A 23,585-nucleotide genomic window follows, 5' to 3' on the forward strand; every position below is an offset into this window, starting at 1 on the left:
GCATCCGGAGGAAATCCATGCAGACATGAGGAGAACGTGCAGACTCCACACAGACAGTGAGCCATAAAAACGTTCACGTTGAAAAGATTGAGGTCCCGCTAACACTCTGCTCAAAGTTATCAACAGCAAATGATTACCATTAAAAACATATTTGGATTGAATAAAAAGGAGGTGCCATTTAACTAAAGTTCCTTCAACACCATTGCAGTGTGCTTTGATGCACTTTTGTGACTATAATCTAGTGATAATGCGATTAGATGTACGAACATCAATAGTAAATATTGTAACAGAATAAAGTCTGTGCACTGCTTGTAAGCTTCAGATTAGCACCGTGTAACTATTTTGAAGTAAATGTGAGCTAAAATGTTGAAATTGAGGCATTCTGGTTTCTCCTGCTGTTGTTCTATCCCAATGTATTTGACGCACTGTTGATGGGGTTCAGTGGTGTGAACTTCCTGTTGTGAGGCTGGGCATTCGCTGCATCATATGTAACATTTACAGATGGATACTATATGGATTAATATGTGATGAAGTGTACAGTTTGTGATATATTTTGTAAAATCATAATTACATTAAAATTATATAGCAAAGATATCTGTTTAATATGTATTTTGAATATAAATTAATAAATAAAGTGATAACTATTTTAATATTGTTGTAGAAGCTCTTTCTAACATCGAAGGTTGACAGAAATATCTGGTTGTTAGTCAGACTGATTGGACATTGGGATGTGTCCTGAAGGTGTTTAATTATAAATTGAAATAAACTGAGCGGGATTCTCCAGCCGTGTGTTTCCCGGAGGGAGGAGGCTGCGCGCCGTTCGCTGGCAGCAGGATTCTCTGATCCTGCCGCTGCCAATGGGAATTCTCATTGAAGCCACCCCACGGCAGTGGGAAACCGGCGGGCGGAGCTGCACTGCCAGCTGGATGGGAGAATCCCATTGCCAGCGAATGGCCGGAGGATTTCGGCCATTGTTTCAACACTTAATAACAAATTGCTTTGATCACATTTATGAGGATGCAATGGTACAGTGCTATTGTCACTAGAGTAGGGGCACAGGTTCAAATCCCTCCATGCCAGATGGTGAAATTTGAATTCAATAAAAATGTGATCCAATGGTGACCATTGCCAATTGTTGTACAAACCCATCTGGTTCACTATTGACCCTTTAGGGGAGGAAATATGTTGTCCTTACCTGGTCGATAAACATCCTGGGGGTGACCATTGACCAGAAACTGAACTGCATTAGCCATATAAATACTATGGCTACCAGGGCAGGTAAAAGATTCCTCATATTTAGGAGAGGAAATCTGCTGTCCTTACCTGGTCTGGTCTACATGTGAAATAGCCGAGCAAGCCTCTCAGCTCAAGGGCAATAAATACTGGCCTAGCCAATGACACCCAATGAATTAAAAACAGGTTGTTGGGGAAAATTCACCACACTTCATACCAGTTCTTTAGGCCGTGTTACAATAGCAGCTGTAAGTCAGTGGATTTATTTTTAAGCTCTCTCTTTTGTTCTTTACTTAATTGCCATTTGTGGGAGCTTGCAGTGTGTGCATGTTGGCTGCCTTATTTCCTCCATTGTTTTTTTTCCAATCATGGGAAATGGCCTTTGTTGGCCATCCCTAATTGCCCTTGAGGACGTGGTAGTGAGAGGCCTTCTTGTTCCCTGCAGCCACCGTGGTGTAGGCACACCCGCAGTGCTGTTAGAGAGGGTGTTCCAGGATTTTGACCCAGCGACAGTGACGGAACGGCTGATATAATTGGTTGCAAAGCACTTTGTGACATCATGCGGGTTTGAAAGGCATTGTGGCAATACAATTAATTCTGTTTTCCATTTTTCTATGCTGAAGATAACACAGATTGATGAGCCTGTGTGTACAAAGTATGTGCAATGTCAGTAATGTGCGACTGTTTTAATATGACAGAATGTACGCAATTCCTCTCAACATGTGCACCTGTTAGACTGTGACTAAATGCAATTAATTATAGCGAGGACTCCATGTGACTGATAACTTAAACTTGAAACATTATGAACGTGTCCTCATGCAGCTAACAACTGCCAAACTCCAGTAGTTCTGAGAGAGGCCAGAACAGTCAGAAGTCATTATCAGGCTTGACTGCACCTCGTGACAAAGAAAAATACCAAAAATAAGACACTGAGAGAAATGTGGCGGCACTGTAATGAAGTCCCACTGAAAACCCATGGGAATGTTAAACCCTTTCACATTGTGATGCTCTGAAGTCACAAGAAGCAGTCCAAACATATCTGGGGAATGGAAATACCTTTCAACTGTTTCAAACTAGAATTTGACAAACCCCTATAAATAATAGATGGTCCGTTGGATCTCTGCTTAAAGAGGAAAAACAAATAGGGATGTCAGGGAAGGCAGCGAGTGGGATATGCGTGATGGGCTGAATGGTCTCTTTTTGTGCTGTAAGACTCTGAAAGCTATGTTTAACATTTGCCATTATCAAGGTTCATGCTGATTTAGACCAGTATTCCAGGCTCAAGTGTTTCCTGAGTTCTTATAAGAGGTGATGAACCTTTCCTATTATTAAGAATAACGGCCAAATTTAGCTGCAGCATACTGTGAAGTGTTTTTCATTTAAAGAGAATAATATCTTCAACCTTTCTGCTCTGATACAGCATGGCCACTCCATCTGCTGATGATGGATTCTACAAGATGCACTGCAGGAACTTGCCAAGGTTCCTGAGCCAGCACCTTCCAAACCCACGACCACTACCACCTAGAAGGACAAGAACAGCAGATACCTGGGAACCCCGCCACCTGGAGATTCCCCTTCAAGTCACTCACCACCCCGCCTTGGAAATATATCGCCGTTCCTTCACTGTTGCTGGGTCAAAATACTGGAACTCCCTCCCTAATAGCACAGTGGGTGTACCTACATCTCAGGGACAGCAGCAGTTCAAGAAGGCAACTCACCACAACTAGGGATGGGCAATAAATGCTGGCCTTGCCAGTGATGCTCACATCCCATAAATGAATAGAAAAAAAAAGAATGGCACTTTACCTGATCAACTACTTACATGCATGGTTCTGACACTTGACTTGACTGTTTAATGTTGAGTGGAGGTCCTGCTGTGAACATTAAGTGACAGTAAAAGTTGTCCATGTAAAGGAAAGGGTTGTGCTTTGGTAACATGATGCCCAGAAGTATCAGCTGTGGCTCTGTGGGCCACCATCCTGCCTGGTTAAATGCCACCCTCACAAAACTCCCCAGGGGAAGGGTATTCAATTCTGCCCAATAGTCCAGTTATCATCAAGCCCATGACTGATTGTGTAATGATCCAGGACCATACCCCCAAGCGTTTGGTATGAACGGTTAGAAACCAGTAACTTTTTGTTTAAAGTCGACAAAGTTTGAGATTCAAGGTCCTTCCTGAGAGAATAAAGCCACAGGGCTTCTCAGGTTCTAAACAAACAATATATACTTTACTATAGAAAGGTAAAACAATTCACACTATCTATTTTATTGGATTGGATTGGATTTAGGTTGGATTTGTTTTATTGTCATGTGCACCGAGGTACAGTGAAAAGTATCTCAACAGATCATTAAGTACATGAAAAGAAAACACATAATAGGGTAACACAAGGTACACAATGTAACTACATACATCGGATGAAGCATTAGGTGTAGTGTTTTATAAAAATAAATTTAGAGTACCCACTTATTATTTTTTTCCAATTAAGGGGCAGTTTGGCATGACCAATCCGCCTCACCTGCACATCGTTGAGTTGTGGAGGTGAAACCCACGCAGACACGGGGAGAATGTGAAAACTCCACACGGACAGTGACCCAGGACCGGGATTCGAACCCCGGTCCTCAGCGCCGTAGTCTCAGTGCTAACCACTGCGGCACATACTCAGGGGTGTAATGTTAATGAGGTCAGTCCATCAGAGGGTCGTTTAGGAGTCTGGTAACAGCAGGGAAGAAGCTGTTTCTGAGTCTGTTCATGCATGTTCTCAGACTTTTGAATCTCCTGCTCGATGGAAGAAGTTGGAAGAGTGAATAAGCCGGGTGGGAGGAGTCTTTGATTATGCTGCCCGCTTTTCCCAGGCTGCGGGAGGCGTAGATGGAGTCAATGGATGGGATGCAGGTTCATGTGATGGACTGAGCTGTGTTCACGACTCTCTGAGGTTTCTTGCGGTCTTGGGCCGAGCAGTTGCCATGACAGACTGTGATGCAGCCAGATAGGATGCTTTCTGCAGTGCATCTGTAAAAGTTTAGGGCGAGATTCTCCGCAAATGCGGCGAATCGTAAAGGCTGCCATGGGACAGGCCGTGACCCACGGCAGCCTTCACGCCCACTTCCGGAGCCGATTCTCCCCCCCGGGCGGGGCTAGGAGCGCGGCCCAGTGCGTCACGGCGGCGCGGCCTTGACGACGGTCGTCAAGGCCCCACGTCAAGCGTCACGCCGGCTGACGTGACCGATGAAGTCAACCGCGCATGCGCAGTTGGCGTCTTTTCATCAGCCGCCCCTCAAGACATGGCGGCTTGATCTTGCGGGGCGGCGGAGCGAAAAGAGTGCGTCCGTTACGGACGCACGGCCCGCGATCGGTGGGCACCGATCGCGGGCCTATACCCCCCTTGGCACGGCCGTGGTGCTGCCGTGCCAATCGGGCCCCAAAACGGGCATCTGGCACCCATTTCACGACGGCAGCGAGCAGGTGTGTTTGCTGCCGTGTTGAAATGGGCGTGAAGGCCCGGCCGCTCAGCCCATCGGCCTCAGAGAATCGCCGCTCGCCATAAAAAAACGGCGAGCGGCGATTCGTGGCGTGGGTCGGGCGTGGGGGGGGGGGAGAATAGCGGGAGGGCGTGAAAAATGTCGGGAGGCCCTCCCGCTATTCTCCCACCCGGCGTGGGGGGCGGAGAATCGCGCCCTCATTTTAAAAATATTTTTATTCTCCTTTTTCACATTTTCTCCCAAATTTACACCCACCAACAATGAACAATAATCAACAACTAATATGTCAATCCCCATAAAAATAACAACAATCCCATCCTCCCACCAACCTCCAAATATCAGCCCACTTGTTTACATAAACAAATGCCAAAAAGGAATCAGGGATTACCCATAGTCACCCTTAATACACACAGACCCCCTCCCCCCAACCTTCCCACCCATCCCCTCCAACTAATGTTCGATGGTATCCAGTTCTTGAAAGTGCATAATGAATAATGCCCATGACTTGTAGAACCCCTCCCTCCTTCCCCTCAGTTCAAACTTAACCTTCTCAAGAGTCAAGAATTCCAACAGGTCACCCGCCGTGCCAGGGCACAGGGTGGAGAGGCTGATCTCCATCCCAACAGGATCCGCCTTCGGGCGATCAATGAGGCGAAGGCTACGATATCTGTCTCCGCACCCATTTCTGGCCCTGGCTGGTCCGACACCCCGAATATGGCCTCCCGGGTCCAGTTTCACATGCACCACCTTGGAAATTACCCTAAAAACCTCCTTCCAGTAGTCCTGTAGCTTTGGACAGGACCAAAAGATATGGACCTGATTAGCAGCCCCCCCCTGCAACATCACACACATGTTCTAGTCCTTCAAAGAATCAGCTCATCCTCGCCCTCGTGAGGTGTGCTCTGTATACCACCTTCAGCTGTATCAGCCCCAACCTCGCACATGAGCTGGAGGCATTTACTCTCCGGAGCCCCTCACACCAGTCCCCCTCCTCTATAACCTCTCCCAACTCTTCCTTCCACTTTGCTTTGATCCCTTCCAGTGGTGCCTTATTTTCTTCCAAAATAGCTCCGTACACCGCTGACACTACTCCCTTCTCCAGTCCCCTTGTCGTCAGCACCTCCTCCAGCAATGTGGCCAGTTCCTCCAGGAAGCTCTGTATCTCCTTTCTGGCAAAATTTGGAACCTGCATGTATCTCACCATTTCTCCCTGTTCCAGCCCATACTTCGCTTCCAGCTCCTTCAATCCTGCAAACCAACACCGAAGAAACAAATCTTTTAGCAGTGCATCTGTAAAAGTTGATGAGAGTTAATGTGGACATGCCGAATTTCCTTAGTTTCCTGAGGAGGTTTGGGCACTGTTGTGCTTTCTTGGTGGCAGTGTCAATGTGGGTGGACCAGGACAGATTTTTGGAGATGTGTACCCCTAGGAATTTGAAGCTGCTAACCATCTCCACCTCGGCCCCTTTGATATTGACAGGGGTGTGTACAGTACTTTGCTTCCTGAGATTGATGACCAGCTCTTTAGTTTTGCTGGCATTGAGGGATAGATTGTTGTCGCTGCACCACTCCACTCGGTTCTCTATCTCCCTCATGTATTCTGACTCGTTGTTATTCAAGGTACGGCCCACTATGGACGTGTTGTCAGCAAACTTGTAGATGGAGTTGGAACCAAATTTTGCCACGCAGTCGTGTGTGTACACGGAGTATGTCAGGGGGCTAAGTACGCACCTTGCGGGGCCCCAGTATTGAGGACTATTGTGGAGGAGGTCTTGTTGTTTATTCTCACTGATTGTGGTCTGTGTTGTCAGAAAGACGAGGATCCAGTTGCAGAGTGAGGAGCCAAGTCCGAGGTTTTGGAGCTTTGATATGAGCTTGGCTGGGATTATGGTCTTAAAGGCGGAGCTGTAGTCAGTAAATAGGAGTCTGATGTAGGAGTCCATGTTGTCGAGATGTTCTAGGAATAATGAGTGGAGGGCCAGAGAGATGGTGCCTGCTGTGGACCGGTTGTGTGCGAATTGCAGTGGGTCAAGGCATTCTAGGCGTATGGAGGCGATGCGCTTCATGACCAACCTCTCGAAGCACTTTATTACGACTGAAGTCAGGACTGTTGGACGGTAGTCATTTGGGCACATTGCCTGGTTCTTCTTTGGCACCGGTATGATAGTGGTATTCTTTAAGCAAGTGGGGAGCTTGGAGCGGAATAGGGACAGGTTAAAGATGTCCGCGCAGGCTCTGAGTGTATGACCAGGGATCCCGTCGCCTCCCCAGGGTTCACGTTCAGAAAGGTCGATCTGACTTTGGAAGCTGTGATGGTGGGTATGGGTGTGTTATGGGCTGCTGGGGCACTCAACAGCGGATTGTTGGTTTCCTGCTCGAACCGAGCATAGAATGCATACTCTAACATTCAGAATTAACATGAGGTACATGTGAATTAAACTGTGGTCAAACACACCACACTGCACAGCACATGATCCAATGGATTTCTCAGCAACCCACTCCAATGTCAGTATCCACTGTGAATCGGCCAATCTCATTGAAACTCTGTCTACCTCACAAGGGATTTCAAATGTTTCCGTCTTACTGTGCCCACCCCAGTCCAAAGCCAGCATCTCAACATCATTGCAAGGTAGGACAAATTTACCAATGCAGCAAAGCACTGGCCTTGGGCAGTATGTGGGACAGAGAGGTGATGACACAGGCTCTGCTCTATCTTAAACCCTTTGTGAACATTTTACTGTTTGCAAAGCAAGTGGCGAATTCATCCTGAAGTGACTGCCCCAGGCATTCCTTATGTTTGCTGAAATGGTGCTGAGGGATTTAACATGTTTAATTTATCATTTGGGCAGACTAGTGAAATATGGTGATGGATGGCCCCGATATACATATAATATTTATATTAAATATATTTATCAGCTTTAAAAGGTATTGATTTAAAGATATGGGGAAAGTCTGGAGAACCCTAAGTTTCTCAGCTACTGAAAGATGGCTTTAAATGGCATCTAGGACATGGCTGCCAACTAAATGGTACAACCAGAAAAAGGGAAATGGGATCTAATTAGTAAAGTACAGGCTTGGGACTGAGACTCAGAAATTCTTTGCACAGATAATTACCAATAATCACTTGAATATGTATTTATAGTGCCTTTAATGTAATAAAATGTTCCATGGTCCTTTACAGGAGAGTTTTACAGCAACATTAGACACTGAGCCACATAAGTTGATATAAGGACAGAATACCAAAAGCTTGGTCAATGACATGGATTTTAAGGAGCTTCTTAAAGGGGGGAGTGAGTTAGAGAAGCGAAGAGATTTAGGGAGCAAATCCAAAAGGTTGGGGCCCAGGCAGCTGAATGGCTATGGTGGAACGGTTAAAATTGGAAATCCTCAAGAGTCTGTACATTTGGAGGAGCTCAGAAGGGTGTGGGGCTGGAGAGGTAGGGAGGGAGAGACCATTGAGGGATTTGAGAATACTAAAGCCAAGGCATTGCTTGACTGGGAGCTAATGGACATCAGCAAGCACAGTGAACATCGGTGAATGAGACTTAGTATGTTTAAGAATATTAGCGGTAGAATTTTGGATGACCTCAAGTTCACGGAGTGCAGAATGTGGGAGACCAGTCAGGAGTGCGTTTGAATAAATAAATTTAGAGGTAACAAAGCCATAAATATTTCAACAGCAGATGAGTTAAGGCAGGGTCGGATCAGGCAGTGCTGTGGAGATGGCGTTCGATAGGTGAAATGGACATTATAGGAAGGACGTGGAAGCTTTGGAACAGGTGCAGAGGAGATTTACCAGGATGTTGCCTGGTATGGAGGGAAAATCTTATGAGGAAAGGCTGATGGACTTGAGGTTGTTTTCGTTAGAGAGAAGAAGGTTAAGAGGTGACTTAATAGAGGCATACAAAATGATCAGAGGGTTAGATAGGGTGGACAGCGAGAGCCTTCTCCCGTGGATGGGGGTGGCTAGCACGAGGGGACATAGCCTTAAATTGAGGGGTAATAGATATAGGGCAGAGGTCAGAGGTGGGTTTTTTACGCAAAGAGTGGTGAGGCCGTGGAATGCCCTACCTGCAACAGTAGTGAACTCGCCAACATTGAGGGCATTTAAAAGTTTATTGGATAAGCATATGGATGATAAGGGCATAGTGTAGGTTAGATGGACTTTAGTTTTTTTTTCCATGTCGGTGCAACATCGAGGGCCGAAGGGCCTGTACTGCGCTGTATCGTTCTATGTTCTATGTTCTATGAAGTAGAGAAGGAGACATTTAGGGAACAATTAGATACTGTTATTTAAAGAGGAGATTGTACGGTTTTTCTGGGTGATTGGTCTGGGATGCGTTGCTGAGGTAGCTTCCTTGTCTATATTTAACTTGTGATCTTGTGAAGGCAGCATCATAAGCACAATGATTAGTTTGCACTGATTAGGGCATTGTAACCTCTGGAGTTGCATCATTCTTCAGACCTGATGCACAAAAGCTGGGCCAATGATCCTTCCCACTTCTCAAAATGTCAACATCGATTAATGTTAATCAGAGGAGTCTTCATATTTCAACACACCAAATTCCAACATCAACAAAAAGCTCCTGGGGTAAAAGTGCTCGACAATCTCCAGGTTCCTCTAAGCTGTTGCCCAATATAACTTAAATGGAACAGAAATATTGATGTTGATCCCTCAGGCAAGTTGCAGTAATGGCAAGTCAACAAACTCGCCTTGTTGCATATCATCAGCAAGTGTAAAAACTCATTCATCCAATGAACATGTCAAAGAGCAGATGGGTACTTTCCTCCACATACGTAGCACAGAGAGCGTCTGAAGGTGAAAATGAAACCAAGATCTTTAGTTCATTTTAATTTTAACAGCAGCGCCTTTTTATTAACTAGAAGTGACAGATATTTGCAGCATTGATTGGCTCAGTCTATATCACGGTCAGTTAATGATAACTAACCACATCATGGTTAGTGTCAGGATAATAAATCTGATACTCTGGTTTCTCCAGGTTATCAATATATAGCATTCAGAATTCTTGCTTTTATTAAATCCATCAGTGAACTATTATCAATAATTATGGCGAATTTTGCATCCATTCAATCTTTATTCTGTTCATAATTTAGGAAGACGGTTGCGTAATGGTAATTTCTGGATAACTAGTCAGTATTATAACGAGAAAAGTGGAGAAGAGGGTTCATGCATCGACACAGCTCTGTTTGACCTCATTGGTTTGCATGTCAGTAGGCGGAGATGGCAACAGTTTTCTGAGGGCACGAAACTTGAAGAAGACACTCCAGAAGCCTTCAGGTTGACAGAGTCCGAGGGCATAATGTAACCAAAAAAAACAGAGTTCCTTCTGGGCGGGTTTAGAGGCGTCATTCCTGGCACGACACGGCAGTTTGTTTTCTTTCAGACCTCGACGGGGAATGGCCCACCGTGGCTGCACTTAGCAGCATTTCCTGCACTGAAGAGCCCCACTCGTCAGTGCAGGAAGAGATCTGGGCGCCATTTTAAATGCAGCCCGGATCTCTCGATCCTCCTGATGCGACTCCTGTATCCCCCAATGTCCCAGCTCACTCATTGGGGGTCCTTGAGCCCAAATTCTGGTGTTGTTAGAGTTACCTCTCCCTCTCTTCCCTTAAGCTATCTTTGCTCATCTGTCCTAATATTTCTTTAAGTGCCATATTTTATTTGATTATTTCTCCTGTAAAGTACCTCACTGTCAACTCTGTTTCTCTCTCTCCCCCCCCCCCCCCCCCCCCCCCCCACCCCCACGTCCCCCCACAGACACTTCTGTATTCCGACTTGTTCTTGTTCTGGGTCTTTTCTATCACCAAGAAATGATTCAAAGGTTAGCTTGTGTGCCGTTCAAGGGTAACAACTAAGTATGTCATTGTCTCACTTGGCGAAGAGAATAGTTTCCAGCTTGTAGGTTGTGTACAGAACAAATAACCCAGTTAAACATTTTGTCAGTGTGGCATCAAAGTTGATTTCAGGGCAGGAGAGAAAATTAATAATTTGAAAGAAAAAGCTTCTTGGGCTTCTGAAGTCTAATGACATTAAATCAAATCAGTTTACTCAATAAATAGATTTCTGTCGTTGACTAGCTTGAGAACTGTATTTATTTTAGATATTTACAAAATAAAAACAAGGTCAATTTTGAAACTAGAGTGCAAGGCAATGACTTCTACCGAGTGTCTCTGCCTGTAGTGATATGCATCACTGTATATACACAAAGGGTTAATGTAAATACACTACAACTAAGTAACCACTAAAGGGTGCACCAGAGATGTGTAGAATAGAGAAACCAGTCAGAGGGGCACTCTTCACAGGAATGGCAGCTGGTGAGCCGGACACAGACAGACAGCTCAGATGTAACATATAGTATAAGCGCTGGAGAGAGAACAAACTCACACAATAAAGCATCTACTTCAACTGTAAGACTACAAGCTTTATTCAGACATAAGTAATAATGCATGGTACCAGGATACTTCATAACGCTTACTAGAAGATTACACAAGATGCAGACAAAGAAAGTTCGAAAACTGAAGAAAACTCGTACCGGACATTCGGCGTGGGGAGACTTCGCTAAGTCGATGAAACTCGTTGGAACTCCACTGCAGCTGAAAACAACCGATAATTTAAGTCATAGATAGAAAATTTTTAAACAAATGTTCGAACTATATATCGTAGCTAATGATTTGAGCACAGCCTCCGAAGAAACCAAAATAGCACTGCTACTAGCAGGACATGAAGCGAGAGAAATCTATAACTGCCTTAATTACTTGAAAGGTGAAGACAATCCCAAATTAGAAGTAATACTAAAAGAAATTGAAGATCACTGGAACACCAGTAACAGTGTTGCTTTAAGACATTCAATGCTCGGAGACCAAATTGAACAGGGAATGAGTGATGCGAAACTCAAACAATCATTATCAGAACAGAAGGATTTAATGCTGGAAATCGTGATAGAAAAGTGCAGATGACAAGAAAAAAATAACATTAAGTCTTTACCAAGAAAGAACACTGAAAAAGGTCGTCTCCACGGGTCTAAAGAAGTTAATATAGTGTCTGAGCACATTTTAAACTGCCCGGGGAACAAAAGACGCAAATTAGCGCCTGCGCATGTGCAGGAAACCACAGCCGCGCATGCGCAGTTGAAAATAGCCGTTTTGTGCGAAGACCGTTCTGGTCTTTGGATGCTTTGGATGCAGATTGTTTTGCGCATGCACACCCAGAAAAAGATCGAACATCGTTCGAAGATGGATCTGCGCATGCACAAGCCGTGTATGCGCAGTTGAAGAAAAAGCACACAGTAAAGGAAAATCGATGTGCGCATGCGCAATCGATTCCTACACTTTACGCCACGAGCGTCATGATGTCAGAAGACTCAGATCACACCCACTTAAAGGGGAAATGCCCGAAAATCACAAAGAGTCTTAAAGGCACAAAACCAAAATATTTAACCTCAAAAGGCACAACATTGCCTGAACTTCTACCAGCAGTTGAAAATAACTTTTGCAGCATGCTGGAACAAGCAGTTTGCACCACCCAAAGTGAAGAACACAATAACAAATCCGAAACCAAAGAAGATTATTTGTTTATCGAAGAATACTACTCAGACATGGCTGAGTTATTCGGATATGATGGTCATAAAAACATCAATGACATGGTTGAAAAGCTCAACATGACTCTACTCATGGTAGATGAATCCAATACCATGATGCAATGGCAGATCATCGATACATTGGATGACAGCAACCTGTCAAATACCCAAGAAGAAAACAATGCCACACAGCGAGTACTGAACGACTCCGTTGAGAGAGCATAGATCGATTCCACAGAGAGAACACTGCACAACTCCACACAGAGAGCGATGAAAGACTCCACAGAGAGAGCAATGCAAGCCTCCACAGAGAGCTCGTTGACAGACTTCAGAATGAATTAAAAACCCCAGAGCGAAATCCATGCATGAACAAGACCATGGTCTGTCTGAGCAACCAGAAGCAGACTGTGAAAGTCTACCAAGCTCACATGAACAACAACAAAAAGACTATGAAAGTCTACCTGGCACACATAATCAACAAGAAGACAATGTAATTCTAACCTCTGTATGTGAGACAAGTGACGAAGAAATAACAATTCCCAGACAAGGTACACAAGATCACAGCGAGACTGACAGATCTCAGCTCATCTGTACAAAATAACTTGACAATCAAAGCACAACCACTGGCGACATTCACAAAGAAATTACAATATCAACATCACCATGTCAACAACAGAAGAAGAAAAAAAGCTCAACCGATCAAATTCATACAGCTAAATAATAAATAATTTTATTAAGATTGGACTCATAAATATTAATTGGCTTTGTATAATCATCAATATCATCACAACTTGTACATATCATCGTTTATCTACATGTTTTGTACAATTTTCTTAAACAAAGTACAGAAAATATGTAAACCAAAAGGTGAGATGTCGTGATATGCATCACTTATATACACAAGGAGTTGTAAATACACTACAACTAAGTAACCACTAGAGGGAGCACCAGAGATGTATATAATAGAGACAGGAAGTCAGAGGGGCACTCTTCACAGGAACGGCAGCTGGTGAGCAGGACACAGACAGACAGCTCAGATGTAACATATAGTATAAGAGCTGGAGAGAGAACAAACTCACACAATAAAGCATCTATTTCAACTGTAAGACTACGAGCTTTATTCAGACATAAGGAATAATGCAGGGTGTATGTCTGCACTATCCATCGTGATTAAGTTACATGCTCGTTAATGAAATAACAGCAGGAAATTATAACAGCCAGCATTCTGATCTATAAATATCTATGAAAAATGTTGTGGCTGAAACAAAACCTTGATTGAGTCTTTGTGCTATTTTCCCATACAAAACAATATTGGGCGGGATTTTTGGGCCTTTCCCAGCGCGAAATGGTCTGATCCCACAGATGAAGGCTCCTGGCTGTGGGTACCCCGGCTGCAGAGCGTACGGTCAATAGGAAACCTTGGGCTGAATTCAACTAAATGGAAACAAAGTCCAATTACGAGCGGATTTACCCACGTGTGCCCCGGTGCGCGTATCGCTTCAAAACGTTATTGTTGGCATTAGAAATGGCATCTGGCTCCTAAGGCTGAGGAACTAACGACTTGGACTGCTTTGATATCCTCGACTGTGACCATGAATAAACTCTGTTTTGGGCCAGGTCTGTGCTTGAACTGGTAAATTCTGGGCCATCCGTGTACACGACTGATCCCATCAGAATATCTCTTTTAGGTTCCAATTAAATATCCAGACCAAGCCCCCAGGCACATGGTGGCACTGGTTTTGCTATATCCACACAGACCTACACGCGATATCACAGTTGCTGCTGCTGAAATGAAGAGCCAATTCTAAAGGCACGTCACCGATTGCAAATGGAATTCACCAGTGGATTAATCCCAAACTTCACTGATGGGGCAGTTTAGCAGAGGCTGTAGGAAGTTGGATATGAAAGAGCAATTTGGTCCTGAAGAGAAATCTACCCTGGTGATAGCCTTCCAGGAAGCTTGGCTGGTCACTGTGTCAAAACTAATAGCCCCATAGTGAGAAAACCAGGGCCATGACTGGTGCCCAATGCTTTCCTGTAATATCCTAAAACCCCACCCAGGGACCAATGACCTATTCTGTGTTCATTCGCACCAACTCCGAGGCAATCCAATTTCTAAACCTTTTAGAGCTTCCTGCTCTGATTTCATTTAATGTTTAGAAAAGCTAGTTTCCAAATGTTCTGGCTTCTGAATAGTCCCAGGGTCAAAATGATGAGATTTCGTAAGTGTGAGATGAATAATGAACTAATTCTTGTTTGGACTCGTTGTGTTCTCCCATTGTTATAAATGAAGTTAAGTATTAGAGGGGAGAGGTGTTTCATTAGTGCAGGTCTCCAACAATAAGCTCGAAGTACAGTGTTAAAGGTACGTTATACCTCAGCGGTGCCCTCACACCTAGAGGATTGAACAAAGGTTCTCACCTTCATTCTTTTTTATTATATTTGCAGCAGGAGGTTTGGAAAGTCACATTTGAGGATGAAGTGTGGTTGTCATGAATTACAGAAGATGCTCAGTGCTCTGTGGCAGACTGATTGGAATTAAATAAATTCTGGATACAATAAAGTTAAGCTCTATCATTGACTGTTAGTTTGCTTTGCCCGGTTGAGTCAGATGACGGAGTTCAGGACCCTGCTGTGGGTAGAATGACTAACAGCTGTCAAGCCTTCACGTTGCAAGAGAGTGTTTCAGCCTTTTCCTGGAGCATACATGTCACCGTTGTCGGAACCACTCTCCTATCTGCAAAGTTCTGAAAACTGACAAATACAAAAAGCCAGTGATTTATTTAATATTAAAAGGTTGTGAGCTGAAAGTCCTTGAAGACGTTTCATTTCCAATTGATGTTCATTATATGTATTGGGAATTGCTCCATAGCCCAGCAATAATATCAGTTTGCTTTGCATTGCTCAATCTGCCATCAGTTATACTCTGCCTTGCGTGTTTAGATTTTTAAAGTTTATTTGCATGGCGAGTTGCTGGAAGTGCGAACTGACAATGTCACAGCCAGGGGGAAATGGGCAACTGAGTGAACAGGGAAAATAACAGGATTTATCTTTCGTCAATCAGGTTGAAGGATTGCAAATCAAGAGTTCAAGGACTGGGAAGGAAATGTAAATTCGAGTGGGTGAATTTAATCTCAACTCAAGTACAGAAAGAGGAATAAAGAGAGGGAAAGAAAGAATGGATGAAGGCAGATTAAAAAGATTAAAAGGAGTTGCAAAAAAAGTTTACATTTAAAATTTGACGGATTTCAAAATCTCCAACAACAATAAAAACCTGAAGGAATGAGACTCAACATCGTAATTGTACATTTTCAGTGCCAGCGAGAACGATTGGCAACAATGTACAGTTACCACGTTGCTAAATGGACAGTTACACAGAAAGGGATAAAGATTTCATTTTCTCTGCTGAGTTTAGTTTGTGCCTTCTGTACACAGTAATTTCACACCTTAGAACAGATTTCAATGGTGAGATCATCTGCCTCTTGCATGAAGCTATTGCATCATATGTGCTCAAATAATGGCAAGCCTAATTAGCCTCACCATTTTTGTGGGAAATCTCCGGTCTGTCAGCCGTGTTTTCCGGCATGGCGTGCCCTCGCTGGCAGCGGGTTCCTCCGTTCCCGCAGCCGGCTAATGGGGTTACCCATTGTGGTCACCGTACGCCCACGTGGGTACACTGCCAACAGACTGGAGTGTCCCGCTGACGGAGAATCCGCAGCTGGTCTATTCAGCGGGATCGTCCGACTCCCGAGTCGGAGAATCTCCGGGGGCATGGCGCGAATCCCGCCCCGCCGCCCCAACAAAGGTTGCAGTATTCTCCAGCGCCGGTTTTTTGGCAGGGGCAGGGTTCACGCCACGCAGGTCGGGGGCCGTTGGCAGCGGCCCCCCTGGCAATTCTCTGGGCCGCGGGCGGCCGTCCGTTTCTGGCCAGTCCAGCCGGCGTGGATTAGACATGGTCCCACACAGCGGAACCTGGCAGGTAAGTCGGCTGGGGTGGTCTTCGGGGGGGTGGGGGGGGGGGGGGGGGGGGGGGGGGGGGGGGGGATCCAACCCTGGGGGTGGGGGGCACGGTGGCCTGGACCACGATCGGTGCCCACTGACCTGCAGGCGGGCCTGTGCCATGGGAGCACTCCTTCCTTCCAGGGCTCCGCCATGGCCGGCGTGGAGAAGAGTGCCCCCGCGGGATCACGCCGGCCCTTTGGCTCATGCGCGGTCTCGTGCAGTCCTTTTGGCACCTGGCTGGTGCGGCGCCAACCCCTCTGGCATCCACCTAGCCCAATTCCGCACTTTCGGGGGCTGTTGCGCCTGAGTGGTTCACGCCGGTTCTCCCGCTGGTGTGCGGACTTAGGCCCCGGAAAGGAGAATCCGTCCGTTATGTTTGAGACGGTCACCATAAAATTCAGTTCAGTTTATCTGGAAGTAGTTTTGCCTCAGAGTAGATGGCTCAGTTTTGCCGGGTGGGATTTTTTTGGCTGCCCACGTGGCAGTTTTTCTGGTGGCAGAGGCAGCTCACCGTTGGCCTGCGGGCTCCACGGCGACACAACAGGTGAGCAACGCAAATGACTACTGCCTTGGGCAGGGCCGGAATATGCTGCCCAATGGTATATTATGTAGGAACCAAATGAAGAATCACAGTTTAAACCCTGGATAACAGCTTGTCATTAGCTTGGCTTAGTGTGGAGCACTCTTATTTTAGAGTCTGAAGGTTGTGCGTTCAAGCCCTGCTCTCGAGACTTAAGCCTATAATGTGGTACTAAGAGCAGCTCGCTGTTTGAGCTGTTGTCCCGCACCTGCGAGTATTTACTTGTTCAGGGAGATGTAAAAGACCCTATGGTATCGTTTAAAGAAAAGTGGGGAAGTTCTCCCTCACAAACTGACCAACATTTATCCTTCAGCCTATGTCACTAAAACAGATTAATCAAGTGGGTACTTGCCATACAAACTGGCCATTGTGTTTTCCTACAGTGACTGCACTTAAAATAAAAAGTCATGAAATGACCATGAGGGCTATGAGAAATGGTAAATAAATTGAAGTGTTTTCAATATTACCTCCATAACTAGCTGCTACTGCTGGATGCAGACACCATTACACACAGTGGTGCAAAAACAGAATGGGTTTGCAGTTAAACTCAGAACACAACCAATGCATGACATGAACATCAGTTCTAAGACACCAATTTTCAGTTGAGGAAACAAATAGCTTAAAGAAGAGATCTTCAGCGGGATTTTCTGAAATCAGCGCAATGACCCGACACCGCCGTCAAAAATGGCGCGAAGCACTCCGGCGCCAGGCCGAAAAGGGGTAGCGGAATCCTCTGCCCTGGAAGGGGCCAGCACCGTTGTGACGCCAAAGGCGAGGGCATGACCCGGAACGGGGTCACAGACGCGCGCGCCATCATTGACGGCATCGCTCCATAAAAGACACCACCGGCGGAGAGACAGCAACGCTGGAACATGGCCACCTGTCGCGCTGCCCCGAGGTCTAGGAGTGGGACATCGAGGTGCTCCTGGACGCAGTGGAGCAGCCGAGGGAGGCACGGTACCCCAGACACGGCTGCAGGGTTGCACCAAACGTCAGCCGGTGCCTGTGGAGGGAGTTGGTAGAGGCCATAAGCGCCATGGCCGTAACAGCCAGGACAGGCATCCAGTGCCAGAAGAAGGTCAATGACCTAGTCAGGGCAGCCAGAGTGAGTACCCCCCCCCCCCCCCCCACCCCCTCCCCATTCATTTTTCCCAAGACGGGCGGCACAGCCCTAGCTGAAACCTACATGGCTGCACCCACTCATGCTGGCTGCATTGGCAGGATGGGCTGTGAACCTATGCCAACATACACACAACTGCCAGGACACCGACACACAGGACACACCCACCCAGGACACTGAGACGCAGGACACACCCGCCCAGGACCCCCAAAGACAGGGGACGGATGGACATGACACCACCCATGGGGACCCTGGACTTTGGGTCGAATGAGGACCTCTGCATTACGCCACAGCTATCTCCTACACCCTCCACCATCGCAGAGCCACTCACCTTGGTTGGTCACTTTACCGATGAGGCTTCTGGTACACTCACTGGTGCGCACACACAGCCGTCCCGGCACAGCAGGTGGAGGTAGGAGCAGCCGAGGGGCCGGACGGTCGGAGGGCAGCCCGGTCCCAGCAACCAATTGCCGCCCAGACAGGTCCTGTGTTTCTGAAGCTGCCACACAAACCCATAGACCCGATGCAGTTACGGACCCAGGGACGATGGAAGGGGGTGACGGCCGGCTTGCAGCACCTTCAGATGCAGGTTGAGGAGTCCACTCGCATGCAGAAGCTGGGAGTGGTGCCGGTCATGCATGGCACTCAGGCCGAAACTGCATGGGTGGCGCCCGCGGTGGAGGCAATGGGTGCGATGGTGTCAGACATGGGGAGCAGTATGCAAGGCCTGGGGCTTTCTGTGCAGGCGGCGTGGGTGGCCCAGGACATAGCTATCTTCTCACAGAAAGCCATGAGCCAGAACCAGCTGCAGATCGCAGAGGCGCTCAACGCCGTGGCCCGGTCCCAGCAGGCCATGGCCCAGTCCCAGCAGGCCATGGCCCAGTCCCAGCAGGCCATGGCCCAGTCCCAGCAGGCCATCGCTAAGGGCATTGGCGCCACCGCACAGGTGCTGACCGGCATCGCCCAGACACAGACAGGGATGGCCAACTCCCTGAGCTCCATGGCTGCAATCTTGCAGACCCCTGTTGATACCAGGGCGGGCCTCCAGGACTGGCAGTGCCAGGAGCCCATCCGTTCACACCTCCGACCCATGTAGAGGCCCAGGGCCACCCTGAGGGAGGTGAAGTGTTGGCTAGTGTAGACTTGAGAGATGAACAGACACTTCCAACATTGATGAAGGTTCAACTATATTTTATTAACTATTTCTAACTAACTAACACACGATGACTGTGGGTCTAAATGATGCTAACTTGAACTAGAGACCTAAGCCTTGTCCGAACCAGTTGATTCTCTCAGCACGTGTTGTGAGTCCGTGCTGGGCTGGATGAGTTCTGATGATGAGACTCTGAGGTGGGCAACGAACTCTGATTGACTGTAAGGGTGGCACACCACTCATCATCCTGGCAGACGCTGTGGACGTTGACAGGTTCAGTGCCATGCTTGGGGGACATCCTGTTTGTAGTAACGACGCCGATTTGGAACGGGACCTGTGGGTCATTGCAGACCCAGTCGGAATCAAGGTCTAGAGTAGCCTCGTTTGCCACGCTGCAGGCAGCGTCGGGACTTTGCGGGACACTGCCGCTTTAAGTGGGCGGAGCTGCGGTTGCCACACGCCGGAGCGTCGGGACGTTCGTCGCGCCACCGCGGATGCGCGGAGCGATCCAGCGTAGCGCGCACCTGCGTGAAGCGGTCGGTGACGTCAGCACGCTCGCTGCGTGTGAGCGCGGGACTCCACGAAAAGCGCGCAAAATGGCCGCCATCGTTCAGATCCAGAGCCTGAAGAGATTTAATCATTTGGACCCGTTCTGCCTCGTAAGGGGCTTGCCGCGCCGTTTCAGCAGCCTGGATGCAGGAGTAGCGCGTGGAGGCATGTTCATGAAGTACACAGGTCTCAATGGCCGTGGAGAGAGTGAGCTGCTTTACTTTTAATAGCTGCTGGAGCAGGGGCTCAGATTGAACACCAAAAACAATCTGGTCACGGAGCACGGAGTCAGAGGTGGATCCGTAGTTGCAGGACTGCGCAAGGACGTGGAGGTGGGTAATGAAGGACTGGAAAGGCTCGTCCTTGCCCTGAGTTCACTGCTGAAACATGTATCTCTCAAAGCTCTCGTTGGCCTTGACCGCGCAGTGGCTGTCGAACTTCAGTATTATGGTCTTGAACTTCGATTTGTTCTCCCCCTCATCGAAGGTGAGCGAGTTGTAAATGTGCAGAGCATGGTCACCGGCTGTGAAGAGGAAGAGAGCAATCTTATGTGCGTCCGAGGCAGCTTCCAGGTCCCTGGCTTCGAGGTACAGCTGGAAGCGCTGTTTGAAAAGTTTCCAGTTGGAGCCCAGATTCCCTGCAATGTGGAGAGGCGGCGGCGGGCGGACGGAGTCCATTCTGTAGGATGGCGTGAGACTGGTGGAAAGCAGATCACTGAAAGGTACATCTCAGAAGTGCGAGCATCCCTCAACTCCTGGTACCATGAAGTGTTGGCTAGTGTAGACTTGAGAGATGAACAGACACTTCCAACACTAATGAAGGTTCAACTCAATTTTATTAACTACTTCTAACTAACTAACACACGATGACCGTGGGTCTAAATGATGCTAACTTAAACTAGAGACCTAAGCCTTGTCCGAACCAGTTGATTCTCTCAGCACGTGTTGTAAGTCTGAGCTGGGCTGGATGAGTTCCTGTTACACTCAGAATGAGCGGGAACCGTGGTGCCCTCTGCCTTTATAGTGTGTGTATTCTAACTGGTGATTGGCTGCGGTGTTTGTACATGTTGATTGGTCCCTGTGTGTGTCCATCAGTGTGTGTCTGCACCATGATATACTATGAGAAGGAGGTGTTGGGGCCCGTGCCGTGTCCACCTGCAGGGGAGGTCCCAGAACACCTCGACATCTCAGACCCCCCTACCCTCCCTCTGGTAGGCAACGGGCAGAACAGGCTGGCACCACGCCATCCCGGTCGCCCGAGCCGCAGCCTGGCCCATCCAGGTTGGGCAGCCCCAGCAATCGGTCGACAAAGGGGACCCTAGTCACAGGGCAGGAATCACAGGAGTCTGCCTCTAGTTCTGCTGCACCGTCTGGGGAACCACCTAGACGTAGTCATAGGGCCCGTAAGGCCTAAAAATTAGACACTGAGTGTTGGCACGGGTGCAGGGCACAGATTAGTCATAGGGGCTAGGGCACGTATATGAACTGTTTGTAATTAAAATCACTTTCACACCTACAGAAGCTGCCTCTGTGCTCTGTGTCCAATGCGTGCGGGGGTGGGGTGTGAGGTGAGCACCAATGTGTCTGTGAGGGGTGAGGACTGTGGTGATCACAAGTTAACTAGATGCAATACAACTGAGCAAACACTAGAGGGAGCACGGGAGAGCCATATAAATAGACCGGGACAGGAAGTGAGGACACACTTCACGGAAGGCAGAACTGATAGCAGGACAGACACACACAGGCAGGCAGGCAGGCAGGCAGCAAGCACTTGAGGTAGCCGTATGTTAAGCTCTGAAGAGAGAACGAATTCACAATAAAGCATCTTCTCCACATTTGAGACTACGAGCTTTATTAAGACACGAGGAACAACACATGGTACCAACTGTGGCTTCAGACGCTTACTACAGGACAACTCAGCTGCAGATACAGAAAGAACAAAATGGCATGGAAATCTCCTACTGGACATTTGACTTGGGAAGACATCGCTAATTCGAGGATGTGGCATGGATACCCACCTCAGCTGGACATGACTGGCAATGTAAGAAATGTCTGGAAAAGGTTTAAACAAATGTTCGATTTTTATGTCATAGCTAATGATGTAGCAGCAGCCTCAGACAAAATTAAAATAGCAATTCTCATCGCAGGGCATGAAGGTATGAAAATATATAATGGATTTAAATACTCAAAAGATGAAGACGGAAACAGCTTACAAACGATACTAAACAAATTCGAAGAGTACTGTAAGGAATTTGAACAGCAAGCCATGCTCAGAGGCCAAACTGCAGAGAGGCTGAGTGATGCAAAACTTAAAAAATCACGAAAAGAACAAGAAATCGCGAATGAAAAGTACAGATCAAAAAGAAGAAATAACATGAATTTTTCACAAAGCCAAAACGCTGAAATCCAGTCCAGATCGGAAAGAAAAGGTAACTTACAACTTTTAGAAAGACAAAACGTTGAAATCCGCGATAAAATGGCGTCGGAGCACATTTTGCAGTCTTCGGCAAGCAAAAAACTACAAATTGCGTCTGCGCATGCGCCGGAACCGGAAGCCGCGCATGCGCAGTTTAAAAAAGGTCACGGTGCCAATCGTTATGCGCATGAGCAAGCCGCGCATGCGCAGTCTCAAAAAGTTTTGGTCGCGGATCGTTATGCGCATGCGCAAGCCGCGCATGCGCAATGGACTCAAAACCGCACAGTGGAGGAAGGCCGATTTGCGCATGCGCAATTCATTCCTACGCGTGACGTCATGACGTCTGAGCATCCCGACCATGCCTACTTAAAAGGGAAATGCCCGAAAATTGAAAACAAGACACTTAAAGTGGTAAAAGCAAATTTTCTTGCCTCAGAACACAGAAAAACGCCTGAACTTAAACCAACAGTTAAAAACAACTTGCACAACACCCTGAAAAAAGCAGTCTGCACCACCCAAAGTGAAGAGAACAAAAAGAATTCCGAAACAACAAAAGATGATTTGTTTTTCGAAGATTACCTCTCAGACATGGCTGAGTCAGTCGGATATGCTAATCACAGCATCAGCGACACGGTCGCAAAGTCCAACACGAATCAACTCGTGGTAGATGAATCCAACCAAGATGATTTGGTTTTCAAAGAATACTACTCAGACATGGCTGAGTCAGTCGGATATGCTAATCACAGCATCAGCGACACGGTCGCAAAGTTCAACACGAACCAACTCGTGGTAGAAGAAGCCAACCAAGATGATTTGGGTTTCAAAGAATACTACTCAGAGATGGCTGAGTTATTTGGATATGCTGATCACAGCATCAGCGACACCGTTGCAAAGCTCAACACGAATCTACTCGTGGTAGATGAATCCAACACCATGATGCCATGGCAGCTCGTCGATACATTGGATGACAGCAATACCCAAGACGAAGACGACGCCACACAGAGAGCACAGAAAGACTCCACAGAGCGAGCGATGACAGGCTCCACAGTGCGAGTGATGAAAGACTCCAACAGGGATGCAAGCAAACACTCCCTGGCGAACACCGTGCATGAACAAGACCATGAAGGTCAACCCGCCGTATCTGAGCAACCACAAGCAGACTATGAAAGTCTACCAAGCTCACATGAACAAGAAGAAGACAATGTACCTCTACCCACTGCATGCGAAAACAGTGACAAGGTGATCACACTCGACGTACAGGATCACAGCGAGACTGACAGTTCTCAGCTTGTCTGTACAGAAGCACAGAGTCGGGCCACCCAACAGTCCAGAGAGACAACGCCGAAAGAAAACATGCAGATTTTGACTCCAGAAGAGGAGCACCTGGAGTCCAGAGCGACCACGCCAACAGAAACCATGCAGATTTTGACTCCAGAAGAGGAGCACCTGGAGTCC

At 47.1% G+C, this 23,585-nt stretch overlaps 1 protein-coding gene across 1 annotated transcript in view; it reads left to right on the top strand.

Annotated features, from left to right (window-relative positions):
* LOC119955111 (synaptotagmin-10-like) overlaps positions 1–2,779 on the top strand; it is a 121,548-nt gene extending 118,769 nt beyond the window's left edge. Inside the window, exon 7 of the mRNA XM_038780996.1 lies at positions 2,654–2,779. Within this exon, the coding sequence (XP_038636924.1) occupies positions 2,654–2,674 (21 nt within the window). The 3' untranslated portion in view covers positions 2,675–2,779. The remainder of the gene's footprint in view (positions 1–2,653) is intronic.
* Positions 2,780–23,585: the final 20,806 nt, after the last annotated feature.

The sequence above is a fragment of the Scyliorhinus canicula genome, chromosome 20 (genome assembly GCF_902713615.1).
Source record: "Scyliorhinus canicula chromosome 20, sScyCan1.1, whole genome shotgun sequence".
In the NCBI taxonomy this organism is placed as follows: domain Eukaryota; kingdom Metazoa; phylum Chordata; class Chondrichthyes; order Carcharhiniformes; family Scyliorhinidae; genus Scyliorhinus; species Scyliorhinus canicula.